At 43.9% G+C, this 19,608-nt stretch overlaps 1 protein-coding gene across 2 annotated transcripts in view; it reads right to left on the reverse strand.

The window, feature by feature from the left end:
- The window catches only part of SLC9A2 (solute carrier family 9 member A2), a 91,224-nt gene that overhangs the window by 50,260 nt on the left and 21,356 nt on the right, over positions 1 to 19,608 (reverse strand). For both annotated transcript variants that reach the window (XM_086327902.1, XM_086327903.1), the window contains exons 2-3: positions 12,078 to 12,541; positions 4,655 to 4,905 (exon numbers count right to left, since the gene is read on the reverse strand). In XM_086327902.1, coding sequence (XP_086184028.1) covers positions 4,655 to 4,905; positions 12,078 to 12,541 — 715 coding nt within the window. The remainder of the gene's footprint in view (positions 1 to 4,654; positions 4,906 to 12,077; positions 12,542 to 19,608) is intronic.

Consider the following 19,608-nt stretch of genomic DNA (forward strand, 5'->3'; position numbering starts at 1 on the left):
GTTTCTTCGATTCAATGCATTGATGTAAACGGGATGCTCTGTCTCTGCGAATGCGTTTACAGTGTGGCAGGGATTCACCCAGCAAAACAAACAAGGCTTGCTCTCAGCCTCTTAATACTTCATCTCCCTCCCCACCTCCCCCATCAGAGGAATTCCCGTCACAAATGCCCCGTGCTGATCTTGGAAAAAGAGCCACCTCATCTGCAGCAACTGCAGCCTTTAGACCCCGAGGCTCTTCCAAAAGCATGCTCATGAATACTCCAAGCATCAAAGTCTAAAGAATTTTCTCTCCAAGTTAAAACTGGGTTCTTACTCATTCTTACGACATAGCCCATGCCACGTGCACCAGGGCCTTCCCTGGGACTGCTCTTTGGGGCAGTGGTCATAGGGGTGAGGTATTTTGGGAAACTTCAAGATAAGCCTATATACCAGAGGCCATTGCTGGTTACATTTTGGATCTTTATAATCGCTGATATTCTGTACAGCAAGTGTTTCTTTGTTCATCTGGACTTAATGATGATAGAAATGAGAGTCTACCTTGCATATTTATCTATTTATTATTTTTTTCTGACTGCACTGGGTCTTTGTTGCTACGTGGGCTTTTCTCTAGCTGTGACAAGCACGAGCTACTCTCTAGTAGCCGTGCGCAGGCTTCTCCTTGTGACGGCTTCTTTCATTGTGGAGCACCAGGCACACACGGCCTTCAGTAGTTGCAGCTCCCAGGCTCTAGAGCACAGGCTCAACAGTTGTGGTGCACGGGCTTAGCTGTGCCAAGGCACGTGGGATCTTCCCAGACCAGGGATGGAACCTGTGTCTCCTGCATTGGCAGGCAGAGTCTTTACCCTGAGCCATCAGAGAAGCCCCAAATAATTGTATCCTGAAGAGATGGTGGGCAAACCATCACCAGGAGGAACCAGGAGAGAAGCTGCAACATGGCAAGCAAAAACACGGTTTCTTATTGTTTTCCAAGTTTTCAGTAGATGACAATCACGGTCTCGTACAAAGGAAAACAGGAAGGAAAGGGAACATGACCTTCACACCCCAGCAGTGACTGCCACAGTCCAGGGACATCAGCCCAACACTTGACTTCATCCCTGAGCCTATCACTCTGGAAATTCTTGTTAAAGTCTCATTTTAAAATGTCATGGAGAGGATTTCCCTGGTGGTCTAGTGGTTAAGAATCTGCCTTCCAGTGCAGGAGATGCAGGCTTGATCCTTTGTTGGGGAATTAAGATCCCACCTGCCATGGGCAACTAAGCTCCCACCGCAATGAAAACCCAGCACAGCCAAAAGCAAACAAACAAATGGCATGGAAAAGTGCTCATTTTTTACTTTTATTTTACTGGACACATCCTGGGTGGGCCTGATACCTGTAGATGCAGGGTCCAGGCCTCACCCTACAGCCAAGGATTTTGCCCACCAGGGCCTCAGTTTGCTCATTCCTAAGATTTGTTGTTGTTCAGTTGCAAATCATGTCTGACTCTTTGCAACCGCATGGACTGCAGCCCACCAGGGTTCCCTGCCCTTCACTATCTCCTGGAGTTTGTTCAAAACCATGTCCATTGAGTCAGTGATGCCACCCAACCATCTCATCCTCTGTTGTCCCCTTCTCCTCCTGACCTCAGTCTTTCCCAGCATCAGGGTCTTTATCAGTGAGTCAACTCTTCTCATCAGGTGGCCATTTCAGCTTCGGCATCAGTCCCTCCAATGAATATTCAGGATATTCAATGAATATTCATAAGATGGAAGTGGCCATTAACATTTCCTACTTTCTTTGCAATAATGCTGCTAAAATCACTGAAACAACAGATCAAAAATATTTTGTGTGTGCTGTGCTTAGTCGCTTAGTCATGTCTGACTCTGCGACCCCATGGACTGTAACCTGCCAGGCTCCTCTGTCCATGGGGATTCTCCAGGCAAGAATACTGGAGGGGGTTGCCATACTGGATCTTCCCCACCCAGGGACAGAACCCAAGTCTCCTGCACTGCAGACAGATTCTTTACCTTCTAAGCCACCAGGGAAGCCCAAAAGCATTTTAAATGTCCTCTAAAGAAGAAAGACTAAGGAATTATTAATTAATGAAAACAAAACAAGAATATTGGGTGCCCGCCATCATCTCAAAAGGAGAACTTGAACATTTTCTGAAATTCTTAGAGCATAGCAAGAAGTCAGTAATTGACCTGCGGGCTGCTGGCTGCCATGGGAACCAAGCATTCCCTCCTTGGGACAGGGGGTTTTCAGCATCCCACTGGCTGGATCCCAAAGCAATACAAAGGTACAAGGTGAGGACCAGAAAGGGGTGATGTTCACAAGGGGGAACAGAGTCCCGGCTCAGTTCACATCCCTGTGGATCTGATTTAAGGAATTACATTAGGCATCTGTTAGTGTCCTTGGGTAAGAGGGACAATGGGAATTAACTCTGAGCAGTTTTCTGAACATAAAGTTCAAAACATATGAACAAAGGCACGAATTTCTAAAATCAATGCTGTGAGTCCCTTCTCCATCCCCAGCAATAAAGCTACAGTACTCGAGGGTCCCATGCTATGGCAATGTGAACGTTCATGTTTAAGAGACTAGAAACTTTTCATTAACCTTAGCTCCAGAGCAGTGGAAATGCACTCTGAAACACACATACACAGACATACACGAGTATGCACCTTCCCTATTTCAACGACTCATCCCAGCATAGAATGAGCAGGAAGGTACCAGAAAATTAGAAAACAAGAAACTAGCTAACTCTTAATGTCTGAATTGAAAACTCTCCTGAACACTTGGGAACCATGATGTGGCCCTAATTTGTCCCTAAGATCCTAGTTCCCAGAGCAAGTACAGCGCTGATCCCACCCTCGCAGAAGGTCAGGTACCTGGGGCATCACCAGCCTTCTGAGTTCTGTGGACTCCAACTCCCAGACACGGCTAAGCAGAGATGTACCAGGACTCTACCCCGGTTAGCACTTCACCTGTCCCCCTCACACTCAGGATCTTCCCATACCAGTTTCTGCTTTGAACATCAGGAAAGTTGACAAGCATATCTAGATAGCTCCGTGGATGTTCTAGAACTTTTACATATGCCCAGGGTCAAAATGAGAGCTTCCCTGGTATCTCAGTGGTAAGCAATCCACCTGCCATTGCAGGAGATGCAGGTTCGATCCCTGGGCTGGGAATATGCCCTGGAGAAGGAAATGGCAACCCACTGCAGTATTCTTGCCTGGAGAATCCCCTGGACAGGGGAGCCTGGTGGGTTATGGTCCATGAGGTTGGAATAGAGTCAGACACGACTGAGTGACTAAACAACAAGGGTCAGGCTCTATTCATATATATAGGTTATACACGTTAAAGGTTCTCACACCAGCCATTGCAAGGACACTGCTGGGAAACTAGATGCAAAGTCCCAGCCCTGTCATCTTTGCAGAGACCTTGTCACCAGCTGATCAGACACCTTCAATGACACGAGTCAAAGAACAGTGAGGACACTGGAGGTCATACAAATGACATGAATAGCCACCAGGAAGACGCTGCCCCTTTCGTTACTGGGTCAGACTGGATTAGTTGGGTGCTTTATTTAGGTTCCCTGGGATACAGACCATCACGTGCCTTCCTAATGCATGGCTTTCATTACAGTGGGTGCCGCTCTCCTTGTGGAGAGAGACGAACCTCACTGCTTCTGCTACAAAAGCGGTGGTATGGGCAGAAAATAAACAGTCCATATTCAAAGCATCACGGGAATCAGACTGCAAAAGAAAACTCCAAGAAGAACTAGACCCACGTTTACAACACAAACCCTAAACATGGATAGCAGACCCCAGTAGAGAACCTGGCATGTATTAAGCTGTAAATAAATATTCGTCAAAATTAAAACCTTTAAAGGCATTCTATTACAAAGCATTTCACACTGGCCCTCTACAAGTTATGGCCATAATATAATAGGTTTATTTTTGGAAGCTGCAAAACACCCACGCCCAACAAGTAAACTCTGTCAAAGTGACCCTCCTAATAGGCTAACATTGGACCCAAATGTAACCATTCTTCAGCTACTTGTACAGCTTTTTGGAAACATTCTTCTGAATCAGTTAGTGGGTGACACACTAGCTAGTGGATAGTGGATAACTAACTATCCACTCTTGCTTTATAACCATACTTCTTTCAGCTCAAAGGCCAGGATGGTGTGCCTTATTCATTGAGTTTTGCTTTGAATGATGTAAAGCTATAACCTCAAATCGAATATATCACACAGAGTGAAGATTTTCTACTACTAATGTTGTTCAAATGAATATACAGAAGCAATTGCAGAACTCCAGACTCAGCTTGGAAAACAACCTTGTTGGAGTAAGCTGACCTGGGCAACACTAAATGGTCATCAGACTCAGAAAATTCTTGGTGCCTCACCATCCGCCCCAACACTTTCTCGTCATATTTCATGAGACCCAAGAGGTCACTTGTAAGTACTGTTCCATGTCAGCACTAGATTACTTTAGTACAAATCTGGCTGACCCATACTTTCATTCCTTTGACGCAAAAAGTAAGCAAAATCTACTTTTAATTTTTTCTTAAAAGAATTCAAGAGCATCTACTCTTTTTACATAACGTGTAAAACATAGCTTAGAACACATGAATTCCACGAAATGCCATCGTGTGCATGAGTCAAATACTTACGCCATGATGCCTGAGAGATGGAACATCTCGGCCGTGATGTAGGACAAATAGCTGTACAGGAAGACGAAGAGCGGCTCGATCACGCGGATGTTGTGTGTGAAGCGCGTGGTAAACGCCGCTATAAAGCCCAGGAAGATGCCGATCAGCACCCCACCGATCCCCACGACAAAGAAGTTCGCGATGCCAGCAAACACGTCAACGGTCTCAATGGTCTTCATCTGGCAGAAAGACTTGAACAGGTTGTACAGGACCTGTGGGAGACGCAGAGGGAGGTCAGGACCTGCCAACTTCCCCATCATCCACGCAGCCCCTGCCTCCTAATAAGGGCGTATCTTCTGTGCTCCAAAGTGGACGATGAGTGGGAGCGACTGGGCATCTCTTTATCTCACATTTTAACAGTACATTTAATTGTTGTGTTTAGTTGCTAAGTCACGTCCCACTCTGCGACCCCACAGACTGTAGCCCACCAGGCTCCTCTGCCCATGGAATTCTCCAGGCAAGCATATGGGAGTGGGTTGCCATTTCTTTCTCCAGGGAATATTCCTGTCCCAGGGATCAAACCCACATTTCCTGCTTTGGCAGGTGGATTCTTTATCACCAAGCCACCTGGGAAACCCGGGCATTCAATAGCTTTAAACAAAAAGTGTTGATGAAAGCGTGTCATCAGGAAATCTATTTTCAGACGTAAGAGAGAGGAGACTTCAAAATTATTTATATGACTTACTCCTAAAACATTATTTTTTAGACCCTAAAAGATTATTTTAAAAGATTTGGTCACCCTTCAACACGCCCTGCTTGTGTTCCCAATGCCCGATGAGGACTGTGTCACAGAGAAAGCTTGTGGGTGTCGGCTGTGAATTCAGTGACCTTTCAAGGCCCCCTTGGGGGGTCAGTCTGCCCATCCATAGTGGTCTCTTCCCTGAAGACATCCTCCCGCTCTGTCACTGAGGTCCTCCCTTGGTCCCTGCCTCCCTGCCCCGCCCACCCACATACCTCTTAGGAAACACAAGACCTGATCAGGTTTTCTTAAAAAGGCAGCAACCACTGCATGTGCGTGTGTGTGTGCTGTAACTTCATACACATCTGTCCTTCCGAAGTGATGGGACTACACTGGTGCTCAGTTTCTGAAAAATCTACAGTCTTTCACATAGTTTAATTAAGTATTCCGAAATAACAGGCATTCACACCTGTTTTCAAACATGTTTCTAAGGATCACTGAGCACACGGCACTGGAAACAATGCCTCACTCCTGAACATTTGGTTTTTTTTTTTTCCACAAAACCAGCAAGTGACATACAGATGGGCACATGCTCTGCTTCTTTTCGTTGTGATGTTTGCAGCCAGAATCTCCAGGAAAGTCAGCTGATGGGACATGGGGGCAAAGACCTTAAGGGTACAGTCCATGTGACACCTTCCCTGGGTTTCTGAGAAACTCAGAATTAAACCCACTTATCCACAGGCAGTCAAAATACCAGAGGCGATACCAGAATCCAGGTATCCCACCTCTGGGTCAGTTCTTCAATTTTAACCACGAGAATGAGGCAGAGACTCTTCTAATCAGGGTGTATCCCAGCAAATAGCCATTTCACTCTTTTCCTCCTCATTTAAGGTCCTTTATAGCCTACACTTTACAGGTTTCAGGGAACTTTTCCTCTTTCTTATGCCATCATAGGGATTTCCCTGGTGGCTCAGTGGTAAAGAATCCACCTGCCAATGCAGGAAACACAGATTCTATCCCTGATCTGGGAAGATTCCCTGGAGAAGGAAATGGCAACCCACCCCAGTATTCTTGCCTGGGAAATCCCATGGACAGAGGAGCCTGGCAGGCTATAGCTCATAGTGTTGCAAAGAGTCAGATACAACTGAGCAGCCAAGCATGCACACAAGAGAAGAAACAAGCAACTTACAAACCCAAGGACTTAAATATCCTGAAAGATTATCCTTTTCCAGGAAGGAGCTGGCTTCAAGTCTTGCTGCTTCCTACTATCACCCAGAGCCTGCCACACATCAGATTTCATCCACATCAACACACCATGATTGCTTCCTGAGAGTGGATCGGAGATGCGCTGTATTTATCCATTGCTTCTAAACAACCAGGCCAGAAGCTGACGGTCACCTGCTTCCCGGGGTGAGGGACAGCTTTCCCAGGTGCCAGCTCTGCATGGACAGCCCCCCCACCCCGGGCCACTCAGGCTCTGGGGTCTGTTCCCAGGCGCCATGGCTTCCTCTGCCCTGCTGCCAGCCTGCACAAGCAAACTGCATCACTCATTTGTGCAGTGCTTCCTGGAGCCACCACAAGACTCACTTCCTTTAAATACTGCTATTCCATTTCTCGGGTTTCCCTGGTGGCTCAGATGGTAAAGAATCCGCCTGCAATGCTGCGGACCTGAGTTCAATCCCTGGGTCAGGAAGACTGGCTGGAGAAGGAAACTGCAACCCACTCCAGTATTCTTTTCTGGAGAATCCCATGGACAGAGGGGCCTGGTGGGCTACAGCCCATGGGGTTGCAAAGAATCGGACACGACTGAGCATTGTTCCATTCCCCACTCTCCAATTTAAAATCATTGGCTGCCTGACTCTGGGAAGAAGGCTGAATATGTCTGATGCATTTCTATTTTTGTCTGCACCATGGCAGCATGTGGGATCTTAGTTCCCTAACCAGGTATCGAACTTGTGCCCCTGAATTGGAAGAGTGGGATCGTAACCACCGGACCACCAGGGAAGTCCCCACCTGATGCATTTTTAAAAAATGCATTATAACACCTGCAGTCTCGGACAGGGTCTCATTACTGCTCCACAAAGCACAGTGTAATTATGCACCCCTGCCCCTGGCTTCTCTTGGCTGAAACCCAGCCTGCAAACCAGGGGAAACTTTATCTGTCTCCCATGGCTCAGCTGAAGCTGCTGTTCCCCTCTGGCCTTTCTGGACTCCAACAGTCCTTGCAAATCGTCTTTCCCTCTGCCCTCCTGCATCGCAGGTGACCCCCCAAAGCATTCAGCATCTGGAGACGAAGCTTCCTGTGTTGTTGGTGCTGTCTCTCAAATGCTGACCTCATTTTCTCTGAGGAATGAGAACTTCCTTGTGCAAAGAACTTGTGACTTCTCCTCTTTCAATCTCATCTCCCCACCCCACCCCATCTAGACACCGAAGATGTCTCCAAAGGAAGTCAGGTGCTCATTCCTAAGGATTAACTCACTGGCAACACCCTAAACTTCCCCAAGCGATTCTCCTGGCAGCCCCATCCATCACGATATTTAATGCATATTCTGTATTTCATATCCCTGTAGGTTTTCCAAAGTGTATGGCTGAGTCACGGGCTCCCCACATTCAGTGAGCTGGCAGAAGCTCCTGTTTGATCATTCAACTTCCTCGGATGCTGGACCACGTTAGGAGAAAGTATCTTAGGTAGAGACATTACCTTGACAACGAGAGAGCTTTCCATAACCTCCTGCCTGTTGTACACTGAACCTGATACCTAGCGATCAGCACAAGATAAAATTCTTTTAGGTACAACCAGCCATAACCCCATGGTGAGTGCATTCCAGTTAAATCTTTTCATTTTACCACAAAGGAATCTATACAGAAAGGTGCTTTTGAAGCTATAATTTATATACAGTATATGTATACATATTACATATGTGGCTACAATTATGTCTCTAGCTGGTCTGTGCAAAGCTGACCTCAACTTGACAACTGTATTTTTAGAAAACTGAAAAGCCAAGAGTGCCTGTTTGCTCAATTCTGAGATGGGCTAATGTGAAAACTGGGTACTTTCAAATGTTTCTATTCATTGTTATTATTTTAAAAATACTTGTATATATTAACATTTGATATGTTCTGTTTTGAGTCAGTCCTTGTGCTCAGTCATGTCCGACTCTTTGTGATCTCATGGACTGTAGCCCACCAGATTCCTCTGTCCATGGGATTTCCAAGGCAAGAACACTGGAGTGGGTTGCCATTTCCTGCCCCAGAGGATCTTCCCCACCCAGGGATCGAACCCACATCTCCTGCATTAGCAGGTGGGTTCTCTACTACTGAGCCACCTGGAAAGCCCCCAACATCTCTGCCTCAATTCTTTAAGGATACCTGACTGGGACGCAAAATTGTAATTTTGTACATCATTTTCTAATTGTTCCTAACACCTGGTTAATTCAACCTACTATTCAGCCAGCCCACCTTCTTCTTCTGTTGTGTTCACAAATCCATTCTCTATATCTGTGTGAGATCTGATTCTTTTTTTTTTTAATTTATTTAATTGGAGGAAAACGGCTTTACAATGCTGTGATGGTTTCTACAATAGAAAAACGCAAATCAAACACAATTATACATATATCACCTCCCTCTTCAGCCTCCCTTCCCTCCCCCAATCCCAACTCCTCTAGATCATATTAGCACATATTTATGGAATCTAGAGAACATACTTGTGGACACAGTGGAGGAAGGAAAGAGAGAAAGTAGTATAGATCTGTATCACTATCATGTGTAAAATAGAAAGCTAGTGGGAAGCTGCTGAATAACACGGCGAGCCCAGCCTGGCGCTCCATGAGGTCTGATTCTTGACACACTCAAAGACTAGACCACTGAGGTGACTGAATGTGAAATCTCAAAAGAGAAAGGACAGCAGTGTAAAGAAGTGGCAGGTCATCCTGAAACAGACCTGATGATGCTCTCCTATTCCTAAAAGCAATGCATCAGGATACTATTATCTCTTGGTGAGGTTTTCTATACACTAAATAGACCCAAGATTGTCAACTAAAATTTCCAGTCTCCCTGGTAACAGTGTATACATTGAACATCAGTCAGCAAGGAAAGCGTGATGCCTCCAGAAACTAGAATGAGTTATAAAACATCTTCCGGAGAAGGCAATGGCACCCCACTCCAGTACTTTTGCCTAGAAAATCCCATGGACGGAGGAGTCTGGTAGGCTGCAGTCCATGGGGTCGCTAGAGTCGGACACGACTGAGCGACTTCACTTTCACTTTTCACTTTCATGTATTGGAGAAGGAAATGGCAATCTACTCACTCCAGTGTTCTTGCCTGGAAAATCCCAGGGACGGGGGAGCCTGGTGAGCTGCCATCTCTGGGGTCACACAGAGTCGGACATGACTGAAGCGACTTAGCAGCAGCATAAAGCATCTTCATCATTAGGGCAGTTTCCCACTTAAAATTTAATACTGGTGAGTGAATGACTAACCACTATTAATGAATAATGGAATAAATGAAGTGGATTTTGTTACTTGAATGAGGTGACTTCACTGTCTCAAAATAGCTCTCAGCTATTCTAAAAATGATGAGATGGTTAGACAGCATCACCAACTCAATGGACATGAATTTGAGCAAACTCTGGGAGACAGTGAGACACGGGGAAGCCTGGTATGCTGCGGTCACTGGGTCAAAAGAGTCAGACATGACTTAACAACTGAACAACATTCTAAAAATGGGGTTTCCTTAACAGAAAATTATTTTTACATAATAATATCCACACAGAGTTAATGAATAGCCTTAAAGGTGATATTTTATTCAGGTCAAGGGTGTGAATACAGGTTAACAGAGAACAATGTTGGTTTCTATCTTAACTGTTATTTGGATGTCATATTATTGTAAACTTTAACTGAATTATTAAAAAGATAGTCTCAGTTTGCTTCTGAAGCTGATCACAGTAACCTATCTTTGAAGAGCCGATGCCCCGTGACCTACACACAGGATACTAAATATTGTGTGCGTGTGTGTGTGTGCGCGCACACACGCTCAGTCGTGTCCAGCTCTTTGCGACCCCATGGACTGTAGCCCACCAGGTTCCTCTCTGTCCATGGGATTTCCCAGGCAAGAACACTGGAGTAGGTTGTCATTTCCTTCTTCAGAGGATCTTGCTGACCCAGGGATCGAACCTGTGTTTCCTGCATTGCTGGCAGACTACTGGCCACTCTACCACCTGGGAAGCTCAAACATACTAGAAAAGATATTATTTAAAGGACCCTCTCTCCAACTCAGATGGAGGGACTCTTTCCAGGTACTCTTAAGTTACACATACACAATAAAACTGAAGGGAACTGATTTTCTTTCCTTGTAATCTATGTGAACTTTTAAACAAATCAAGAATGCCATTTTAATGATAGGAACTAATAGAGGGGGTAAAATAACCTACTTAACTTACTTAAATACACTTTACTTAATATTTCCCTCAATTTTCCTATCTGCAAAATGGGAAGAATACCTATTTCATAGGCTGCTATAAAAACTCTGGACACAAGATATAGATTCACAAAAGATTACTGACTCTGATCCTATCACCATCTCTGCTACAGAACCCTGGCTAACATAAAACAGCATCACCAACATTCACTGACTGGTTAACATACCCAAGGTCACCTGAGCGTCCCTGACTGGTGGAGGAGCTCTGTGCAGCTGTGTGGGTGAGGAGAGAGGCTTCTTGCCTGAGCTCGGGAAGCAGGTCAATTCTGCTCACATTAAGCTCATAAGAGCCTCTGACTCTAATTATGTATCAATTAGTGAGAATTAAAAACAATTTGCATTTTCTGAATTAATACCCACCTACGGAAAAATGAGGACCCAAAGTCTGCTGGCTGAGTAGGAATAGGAAGTGAGTTGGGTAACAAAAACTTTGCTTCAAATCAGGAAATAAAAAACACAGCATCCACAGATGGAGAGCAGCACTCAGAGGGCTTGACCATTTCACTTGTACAACACATGTCACAGGCTTCTCTGGTGACTCAGATGGTAAAGAATCTTCCTGTGATGCAGGAGGCCCAGGTTCAGCCCTTGGGTCAGGAAGATCCCCTAGAGAAGAGAATGGCTACCCACTCTTGAGTCCTTTGAATTATGATCAAAGACCATTGTTGTTGAAACTGCCAGTGAGAAACCCCCAGGATACACAGCTCATAGTCACGGTGAAGCTCCTCTGGCAGCAGCAAAGCTGTGCAAACAGGATGAGCCACACAGCTGGTGTGATCCAGGCAAATGAAGATGAGGTGCCTTTATATAATCACGAATAAATCGTTGTTGTTGCTATTGTTGTTTAGTCACTCAGTCGTGTCCAACTCTTTGAGACCCCATGGACTGTAGCCCACCAGGATCCTCTGTTCATGGGATTCTCCAGGCAAGAGTCCTGAAGTGGGTTGCCATTCCCTTCTCCAGGGGATCTTCCTGACCCAGGGATCAAACCTGTGCCTCCTGCATTGGCAGGCAAATTCTTTACCACTGAGCCACCCGGGAAGTCCATGAATAAATAACAAATAATAAAGGTATTGAGAATTTTAAGACAGTGAGAACAGAGTCTGGAACCAAGCAAGGGGCCCTTCCCAGCACTAGGGCTGGGGACCATTCAGATGCCCACTCTGTGCACAGGACCAGTAGGTGGGGCCCCTGCCTGGTAGAGCAACACTGCAGGAGCTTGTTACTCACCACTGTCACGGCATCGTTCAGCAGGGACTCTCCAAAGACCAGGATGTAGAGCTGCTCGTTGACGTGGATGTTCTCAAAGACGGCAAGCACGGCCACAGGGTCCACAGCCGAGATTAAGCTGCCGAAGAGGAGATTCTGGAGCAAAGTGATGTCACTCAGGCCAAAGGCTTCGATCTGGCAGATCCCGAACAGCGACACCCCAATGCCAATGGAATTCCAGAGTGTGCCGACCACAGCGTACCAGAAGATGGTGCCAATGTTCTCAAAGAACGGGCGGGTGGGCATGAAATAGCCCGCGTCCAGCACGATGGGCGGGAGGAGGTACAAGAAAAACACATCAGTCTTCATGGCCGGGGGGGACTTCTCATCCACTCCAAAGATAATCCCCCCTAGCAGAATTCCCACCATGATGAGCAGGCAGCTCTCAGGCACTATGGTGGGAAGCTTGTGATACAGATGGAATCCTGTTCAGGAAAACACAGGGACAAAATTTGGGTTATACAGGAATTATGGGGACTTCCCAGGTGGCACAGTGGTAAAGAATCTGCCTGCCAATGCAAGAGACTCAGGAGACGCAGGTTTGATCCCTGGGTTGGGAAGATCCCCTGGAGAAGGAAATGGCAACTCACTCCAGTATTGTTGCCTGGGAAATCCCATGGACAAAGGAGCCTGGTGGGCCATAGGGTCACAAAAGTATCCCTATGTAGGTATCTTAATTCACATAGCAATCAAATATACATTTCTTAAAATAAAATTGCAACATGCAACAGAAACAGTGAGAAAATACCATTTTGATCAGACACATCAACAAGCTGCTATTACTGCATGATAATTCTAATGGACAAAGAGCAAATAAGAGAATTTAACTCTAAAAATAAATAGTATCAGTGTAGACCTAGTGAGGACCAGGGACTCCCATGGCCATGCAGCAGTGATGAGCAGACCCTCAGTGGGCAATGGAAACGAAGTGGGGAACTTGAAAATCTACGCCTACCTGGCAGTAATGATAAGGTAGCCCTTCCCCATCATACCCCCACCAGAGTGGTGCCATAAGAAGCCACCTAAAACAGAAGGTATAAATAAGACCTTTGGTCTCATAATACCCCAAATGCCTGTGTTCCAACAGGAAGTCATTCATCATACCAGGAACCAAGAAGATGGCAAGCTGAATAATAATAATTTTTAAAAAGATACCATCATAATGGCAGAGATGTTAGATTCATCTGACAGAAACATTAATACTGCCATGATAAAAATGTTGCATGAGTAATGACAATCACACCGGAAACAAATTTAAAAAATGGGAAGCCTGAGAAAAGAAATTTTAAACTTGAGTAGGGAAATACATGATACAAAGAAAAACCCTATGGAGATTTTAGAATTGAAGAATATAACAATTGAAGTCTTTAAAAATTAAATTGTATTGGCTCAAAAGCAGATTATTAATAAACTGGAAGTATGAATTAGTAAACAGAAAAGAATTAATAAACTAGAAGATCAAATGAGAGAAATTAACCAATCTGAATGACAGTGAGAAACAGACTTCTTTTTTTTTTTTAACGTGAGAGACCTGAAAATCTGTAGCAAAAGACCCAACATTCATGTCATTAGAGTTTCAGAAAGAGAAAAGGAAAAGGGTGGAAGTGGAAAACTACTCAAGAAATAATGGCTAAAACCTTCCAAAATTTGGCCCAAAATACGTGTGCTTAGTCGCCCAGTTGTGTCTGACTCTTTGTGACCCCATGGACTGTAGCCCACTAGGCTCCTCTGTCCATGGGGATTTTCCAGGCAAGAATATTGGAGTGGGTTGCCATGCCCTCCTCCAGGGGATCTTCCCAACCAAGGGATCCAACCCAGGTCTCCAACATTGCGGGCAGCCACCAGGGAACCCAGGGCATAAAATATAAACCTAAAGAATCAAGAAGATGAGTGAGACCCATACAGGAGAAACCCAAAGAAACCCACTTCCAGAGAAAGTATACTCAAACTTCTGAAAATAAAGAAGAAAAAAAATCTTGATAGTAGATAGTGAAAGGACACCTTACCTATGGGTGAGAAAACAGAATTTGAGCAGATTTCTCTTTGAAAATTGTTAAGGCACAAGCATTAAAAAATAGTGAAAGGACACCTTACCTATGGGTGAGAAAACAGAATTTGAGCAGATTTCTCTTCGAAAATTGTTAAGGCACAGTGTTAAAAAAATAAATGCCAACCCACAATTCTATATCCAGTGAGACCACCCTTTGGTAATGAAAAAGAAATCAAAACATTCTCATTTGAAGAAAAACTAAGAAAAATGTGTTGCCAGCAGACCTGCCCTAAAATAATGGCTAAAGGAAATCCTCAAAATGGAAAGCGATGGAATTTTGGAACATCAAGGATTAAGAAAACAGAGGGAAAGAGTGAAAATGCAAGCAAATTCAATACGTTTTCTTTCTCCCCTTGAATTTTCTAAATTCAGCTTGGCCACTGAAGCCAAAATTACAACACTGTCTGATGTGGTTCTCAATGTATATAGAGAAAATGTTTAAGACGACTATAAGTGGGGAAAGTAAAAAAAAAAAAAAAAAAAAACATTCGGGAGAAAGGTTTCTACACTCACAGGGGTAAGTGATAACAAGAGTAAGCTGTTATTAGCTATATGTATCTACACTTTGTAAATATACATATATATGTATATATATCAATATATGATATAATACTTGGAGGAATCACTAAAAAAAAAAAAAAAGCTATACAAAGCTCAAAAACACTATCAATAGATGGAAATGGAGTTACAAAAAGTGTTCAAGTAACCCACAGGAAGACAGAAAAAGAAAACAGAGAGATAAAGAGCAGAGAGTAAACAGAGAGGAAAAAAAAAAGTGGCAGATTTTTAAAATCTCAAACAGCACAGACACACCAATAGTTACCAAAAAATGTAGGTTATCTAAATGCATCAATTAAAAGATAGCTGTGAGCAGAATATAATAAAAAGCATGACCTAACCATATGTTGTCTTTAAAAAACTTTTACTCCATATGCAGTGGGGTAGGCAGGTTGAAAATTAAAGAATGGAAAGAGTTACATCATTACGTGTTAGTCGTATAGTCAGTCATTCAGGGTTAGTTGTATACAGCTCTTTGCTGTATGGGCTGTAGCCCACCAGGCTCTTCTGTCCATGGGATTCTCCAAGCGAGAATGCTGGAGTGGGTTGCCGTCTTCTTCTCCAGGGGCTCTTCCCGACCCAGGGACTAAACCAGGTCCCCTGCATGGCAGGCAGATTCTTTACAGTATAAGCCACCAGGGAATACGTCATAAAAATATTAATCAAAAGATCAAAAGAAAATGGGATTGGCTAATATCCAATAAAGTAAGCTTCAGAGCAAAGAAATTTCCCAGAGACAGGGAGGGACATTGGATAATTATAAAATGGGTCAATCCACCAAGAAAACATGGCAAGTCCAAATGCATATGCACCAAACAACAGAACTATAAAACATACGAGACAAAAACTGATGGAATTGAAAGGACAATTAATATACTTCCTCTCTCAATAATTGCTAGATCAACAGCCAACAGGATCTAATCCTATAGAACAGAAGTCCCCAACCTCTGGGATCTAATGCCTGATGATCTGAGGTGGAGCTGATGTAATAACACTAGAAATAAAATGCATAATAAATGTGCATTGAATCACCCCAAAACCATCCCCCCGTCCTCAGCCCGTGGAAAAATTGTCTTCCAGGAAATTGGTCCCTAGTGCCAAAAAGATTTTAGACCACTGCTACAGAAGACCAACCAACAGAAGCAGATAGATACACTTTCTTCCCAAGAATCCACAGAGGATATACCAAGACAGAACATTTCCTGGGACATAAAAGCAAATGTCAAAAAAAATAAATTTAAAAGAACTGAAATAATATAGAATATATTCTTTGATCACAATGGAGTCAAAATGGAAATCAGTAAAATATGGAAAATAAAAAAAATCTCTAAACTTGGAGACCTAACAACTCACTTCTAATTAATCTATGGGTCTCACACCCACCAAGATGGCTATAATCAAAAAGACAGAAAATAACAAATGTTTTTGTGGGTGTGGAGAAATCAGAACCCTTATACGACAGTGAGAATATGAGTTGTGCAGCCATTTTGGAAAATAGTCTGCAAGTTCCTCAAAAAGATAAACAAAGACATTACTTGACCTAGAAAATTCACCAATAAGTATGTAAGGATGAGATGGTTAGACAGCATCACCCACTCAATGGACATGAATTTGAGCAAACTCAGGGAGATAGCTGAGTACAGAGAAGCCTGGCGTGCAGCAGTCCATGGGGTTGGGTTGCAAAGAGCTGGACACAACTTAGCAACTGAACAACAATCACTTTCCTACTTCCAACTTTTCTGTCTTCTTTAACCTTTAACTTTTCTCTTTTATTTCCCAGTGGAATGCACGGCCCACTGGTTTATATCTGATTACACTAAAGGTTTATTTGCACCTGTCTCAATTTTGTTAAGGTTGTATGAAAGTGAAAATGAAGTTGCTCAGTCGTGTCCAACTCTTTGCAACCTCATGGACTGTAGCCGACTAGGCTCCTCTGTCCGTGGGATTTTCCAGGCAAGAATACTGGAGTGGGTTGCCATTTCCTTCTCCTACACTGTAAAAGTAATATCTTTACTGTCTCCAAACACAAAAGAGCAAATACTGCATGATTCAACTGATATTGACTACATTAAACAGTTGATTTCATGGAGACAGAAAGCAGAATAGAGGTTACCCAAGGCTGGGAGGAGAGAGGCGAGGACTCATTGGTTGACATGCAGAGTTTCTGCTTGAGAAGATGCAAAAGTTCTGGAAGTGTGATGGTGGCACAACATCGTGAATACACTTAATGTCGCCAAATTGTAACTAAAAAGGTCTAATGGTCAACCAAGTGTCAGAGGCATAAGAAGGACGTGCTGGCCTCTCGATGGCCACCCCAGCACTGTTTGTATGCACAGGGTCCTTATTCAAAGGGTAAAACATGAAAATGTCTCACACACAAATTCCATAACAACTTCCCATTTTCATCAATGGTAAGAGTATGTCACCATGTGTGCTGACTTATTTCTCTCTTTGTAACATGATCTCACTCTGAGAATGGCACTCATTTTGATTATTATTACGTTGAATCAATGCAAAGAAATAGAGGAAAACAACAGAATGGGAAAGATTAGAGATCTCTTCAAGAAAATTAGAGATATCAAGGGAACATTTCATGCAAAGATGGGCTCGATAAAGGACAGAAATGGTATGGACCTAACAGAAGCAGAAGATATTAAGAAGTGGTGGCAAGAATACACAGAAGAACTGTACAAAAAAGATCTTCACAACCCAGATAATCACGATGGTATGATCACTCACCTAGAGCCAGACATCCTGGAATGTGAAGTCAAGTGAGCCTCAGAAAGCATCACTACGAACAAAGCTACCACTAGCTACCAACTGGTGATGGAATTCCAGTTGAACTATTTCAAATCCTGAAAGATGATGCTGTGAAAGTGCTGCACGCAATATGCCAGCAAATTTGGAAAACTCAGCAGTGGCCACAGGACTGGAAAAGGTCAGTTTTCATTCCGATCCCAAAGAAAGGCAATGCCAAAGAATGCTCAAACTACCGCACAATTGCACTCATCTCACATGCTAGTAAAGTAATGCTCAAAATTCTCCAAGCCAGGCTTCTCCAGCAATACATGAACCATAAACTTCCAGATGTTCAAGCTGGTTTTAGAAAAGGCAGAGGAACCAGAGATCAAATTGCCAACATCTGCTGAATCATGGGAAAAGCAAGAGAGTTCCAGAAAAACATCTATTTCTGCTTTATTGACTACGCCAAAGCCTTTGACTGTGTGGATCACAATAAACTGTGGAAAATTCTGAAAGAGATGGGAATACCAGACCACCTGACCTGCCTCTTGAGAAATCTATATGTAGGTCAGGAAGCAACAGTTAGAACTGAACATGGAACAACAGACTGGTTCCAAATAGGAAAAGGAGTATGTCAAGGCTGTGTATTGTCACCCTGCTTATTTAACTTATATGCAGAGTACACCATGAGAAACGCTGGGCTGGAAGAAGCACAAGCTGGAATCAAGATTGCCAGGAGAAATATCAATAACCTCAGATATGCAGATGACACCACCCTTATGGCAGAAAGTGAAGAGAAACTAAAAAGCCTCTTGATGAAAGTGAAAGAGGAGAGTGAAAAAGTTGGCTTAAAGCTCAACATTCAGAAAACTAAGATCATGGCATCTGGTCCCATCACTTCATGGGAAATAGATGGGAAAACAGTGAAAACAGTGTCAGACTATATTTTGGGGGGCTCCAAAATCACTGCAGATGGTGACTGTAGCCATGAAATTAAAAGACGCTTATTCCTTGGAAGAAAAGTTATGACCAACCTAGATAGCATATTCAAAAGCAGAGACATTACTTTGCCAACAAAGGTCCGTCTAGTCAAGGCTATGGTTTTTCCAGTGGTCATGTATGGATGTGAGAGTTGGACTGTGAAGAAAGCTGAGAGCTGAAGAATTGATGTTTTTGAACTGTGGTGTTGGAGAAGACTCTTGAGAGTCCCTTGGACTGCAAAGAGATCCAACCAGTCCATTCTAAAGGAGATCAGCCCTGGGTGTTCTTTGGAAGGAATGATGCTAAAGTGAAACTCCAGTCCTTTGGCCACCTCATGCAAAGAGTTGACTCATTGGAAAAGACTCTGATGCTGGGATGGATTGGAGGCAAGAGGAGAAGGGGGTGACAGAGGATGAGATGGCTGGATGACATCGCTGACTCGATGGACATGAGTTTGAGTGAATTCCGGGAGTTGGTGATGGACAGGGAGGCCTGGTGTGCTGCGATTCATGGGGTTGCAAAGAGTAAGACACGACTGAACGACTGAACTGACTGACCGACTGACTGAAGTTGAATACACAACAAATTCCAAGTAACCCTAACTGTCCCAGACAATAGACAAAACTTCATGTAACATGAAAAAGTCTGGACCAGAGGTTGCAAACTGACAGGCCATGGGCTATCATGGCCTTCAGGGCTATTTTGTTTTGTTCATCTGATGTTCTAAAATATTGAGCTAATATCTGGAAATTGAGTTTGCAGGTAGAAATTCTCTTGTCTGGTTTATCCTGGAAAATCAGCAGACTGGGCCCTCTGTCCCTCACCCATATCAATGTGTTCAGGGGGACAACTAGCTTTAGCCAAGGCAAGTAGTGGCCCTCCAGCTCACCTGCCAGCTTCCCCTATCCCTGCCTCCCTATTCACATCTCACCAGTGCCCTCCCTACTCATGCACCACTAGGGCCACCCTGTCTGCCACCTGTCAACAGCTCAATTCCAAAAGTCAGTCTTAAGACGCAACTAAGACTGTAATGAAGATGAGGTTGGGAGGGGCCAGGGGAAACTTTTATTCTATTTCTCCTCACTGTTCTTTTTAGCCATGGGTGCAGGCTCAGTTGCTCACTCATGTCTGACTTTTGCAACTGCATAGACTGTAGGCCGC

Source organism: Bos grunniens, chromosome 11, assembly GCF_055505025.1.
Source record: "Bos grunniens cultivar Pamir isolate PY7600 chromosome 11, Bosgru_T2T1.0, whole genome shotgun sequence".
Lineage (NCBI taxonomy): Eukaryota > Metazoa > Chordata > Mammalia > Artiodactyla > Bovidae > Bos > Bos grunniens.